Here is a 3,140-nt window from a genome sequence, read left to right on the forward strand (position 1 = left end):
TATTTCTTTTCTACACTGAATCCTTCCTGTACCTTCATCTCCCATCTTTCCTCCCAAGTACACCAGAAAATTTAAGTTGCCTCATAGGGCTTTCCTCAGCTGTGGGAAGGTGGGGATGTGAAGCACACCCTGTAAAATGTCTGTCAAACCAAACAAGCAATTTCCAGAGGGTTTCTAACACCTACCAGTTGTTATGGATATCGCATTATTATCACAGTTATTTAAAACAGTTTTAGATTAGCTAAATGTCAATCTCGCAGCAACTGCACAACCTTCAGGACATCTCGTGTATATGACAGACTCACAACTGCGAAGTGATTACTTAAAGAAACTCCATACGTCTAAATAAGCAGGTGTTGATTGCTTCCTTTATGGGGGAAGGGAAAAAAAATAAATTACCAAACAGGTTCAGCTATTCAGATGTGTTATTTTGGTTTCTATTAGTTTTTCTTTTTGAGCCTGAAAGCACACAAGACCAATTTCACTACTGTTTGCTTTCACATTTCTGGTGTACTGGCTAAAAATAACCACTTCGTTGGTTGGAGTCTTTAAAAAAAATTCTCACAGACTTCAGTATTTTAAATTTTAACAGCATGGATTTTGTTTGAGGCACAAATCAGAGGTCACAAAATCAGCTTAAGAGTCTTTGTACAAAGTCTGATTTGAAAATGTTGACAGTTCTACTAGAACAACCAACCAGCATCTTCTTCTGTTCAGTTTGTGAGTGTGGTCTTCCCTTATACACTAAACCTATGACAGATTTCTCATATATGTTAAAGTGATGAAATAAATTCAACAGGGATTGGGCAGAGCTGTGAAAAAAAAGAAGGTTTCTTTTTTTCCAGTGGCACGCAGAGGCTTACGGTAGATAACGCAGATACAGAAAGTTCTGAGAAAGTGTAATGAGAGAGACACGACTCAGGAGGTACATGTGTAAATACAAATGCCCCAGTCACCATACTGTGAAGAACCCACACATAATTAGCAGCACAAATTCCTATTTTGTAAGACACAGCTATTTATGCTGGTTTATCTTGTACTGAGGCATAGTCTCAAGTATGTGATAATACATTCTGTCACCATGGAAAGGAACGTATATAATGTAATACCAGAGAATAAATTAAAACATTATATGCTGGCAAAGCTCCCACTCTTCTTTCAGCACAAATAAGGATTTAAAAATATGTAGAATGTAAACACAAATTTTCAGACTAGTGCCTGTGTTCCCCCTCCCCCACCTAATTTTCACCTAATTATTACTCACTCTGATTTTGTTGAGTCTCTAAGTTGAGCTGAGCTAGTAGTCTCTAACTATTCAATTAGGTATACTCAATGAAAGCCTGGGCAGAAAGCTATTGCTATTTCACCCATGAAAGGCATGGCTTCTCCCTTGATATTTTTAAACTGCGTAGTGTTAAGCAGTAAAATCCTGTTCATCCTACATCAATGCATACAGTGAAATCAAGTAAGATACCCTCTTTGTGAGGGGACCAGGATTTCATCCAAGATTGCACTACCATAAGGATATTGATCATTCTGTAGAATTTGTACTCCTACACCTCTATGCCCGAAACAGAAACAGAAGTTACTGCTTTTCTGCTGGAAGTTTCCATGTAGTATTCTACACAGATTTACACACGAATACGGCTTTAATTAAACATAAGTTGACTCCTACCCAGAAATTGCTGCTAGTTTTTGATGAGCCTGGTAGGCCATCTCACATCCCCGTGTTCGAGTTTTGTGCAATTCCGCATGCAGAGACGGACAAGTGACAGAAACATCCCCAATGGAAATAACCAGCTCCCGATACAGAGCCACCTGGGTATTGAACTCCTGGACAAGCTGAAAAACAAAGAGGATTGACAGACATGAGAAGTTTTAACAACAGTGGTAAAAACAACCAAGTCTTTTAAAAATATGCCCCATCAAGGGCTTGTTCCCGCTGCTCACAATTTCATGGCATACAGGATCAAGAGCCCAAGACTCAGTAAATGACTAGGGCCTCCGTGGCAGCTGCCTCTTCTATGAGCTATAACTGCTCATTTGCAGTAAAGTAGTGTTTCTGCTTTTAATATCTGAAAGTATTTGAGTTATTAGTAATAAATATTAAGCAGACAAAAACCCAGCTGTTTTACTAGTAGCATGAGGTTATTTTTTGCTGTCATGAAAGACAAAAATATCTCCAGAAATGACTGCCTTTGCTCCTCCTGCTTCCTGATTAACAGCACATTTAGGGATTAGAATGTAGCATTTGCTTTTACATTGGCATTTTGTTAATTTATACTGCAATGATTTCTGTTCTGCCACTTGCCTCCAGCCCAGAATTCAGACTTAAACCTGATCTGCAGTTATTGGCTGAGAAGATGTACCTGATAGGCGCTTTGCTTTTAAAATTCCAGAAAGCACTTTTTCTAACATTCGTGTGGGAAAAAGACACAAAGAAGTAAATAAACACTTCAACCTTTACAGAAATCCAATATCCAAGAGATACATATGGATGCTATCGGATAAATCTTTCCACTGCTTTCACAGTGATGGAAAGATCATTATTGTTTAGTTCCACTGATCACGTACAAAGGATTATATTTTAAGGAAACGAAGCATTTGCTGCCTTCTGAAAGAAAGCACATAAGACCATTTGCTCCACATGGTGGCGGGGGCGGAAGGCATGGAGTAATAGAACAGAGTATTTATTTATCTGTGTTTTGACCTATATTTCCAAACTACATAAAAACAGACAAGAGTAATTGCTCATAATTCTGCAGTCATCATTACCACCAGGAGTTCAACATACCCTAAAGCACAAGCATGCTAAGAACCTGAGGTCTATCAGAGCTACCAAATTTGAAAGTCAAATCCTAAAATTCTCATGCTCAGGAAATAAATGAGTGGCTTCTCTACAGAATTACATTCTGGCTCTCCATGCATCCCACTGCAATTACCCTGTACAGCTGAGAATTGGTATCAGGACGGGTTTTTGGCCATGCTTCCTTAAATTTAATCATAAGAATAGCAAATAGGTTTCTCTGCTTCTGGAGCAGCAAAGCAGTCCAAGTGCATTTCAGTGCATCTGCACCCTCCTGCCCCCAAACAAACCCAAAAGCACACACCAAACAAAGCCCCAGGCACATTATTTGCTT

At 39.0% G+C, this 3,140-nt stretch overlaps 1 protein-coding gene across 1 annotated transcript in view; it reads right to left on the reverse strand.

Moving 5' to 3' along the window:
- The window catches only part of LOC103810958 (regulator of G-protein signaling 7-binding protein-like), a gene marked incomplete at its 3' end in the record, with an annotated part of 21,723 nt that extends 18,799 nt beyond the window's left edge, over positions 1 to 2,924 (reverse strand). The window contains exons 1-2 of the mRNA XM_009083891.1: positions 2,910 to 2,924; positions 1,676 to 1,842 (exon numbers count right to left, since the gene is read on the reverse strand). Of these exons, the coding sequence (XP_009082139.1) occupies positions 1,676 to 1,842; positions 2,910 to 2,924 (182 nt within the window). The remainder of the gene's footprint in view (positions 1 to 1,675; positions 1,843 to 2,909) is intronic.
- Positions 2,925 to 3,140: the final 216 nt, after the last annotated feature.

Source organism: Acanthisitta chloris, unplaced genomic scaffold (genome assembly GCF_000695815.1).
Source record: "Acanthisitta chloris isolate BGI_N310 unplaced genomic scaffold, ASM69581v1 scaffold8581, whole genome shotgun sequence".
Lineage (NCBI taxonomy): Eukaryota > Metazoa > Chordata > Aves > Passeriformes > Acanthisittidae > Acanthisitta > Acanthisitta chloris.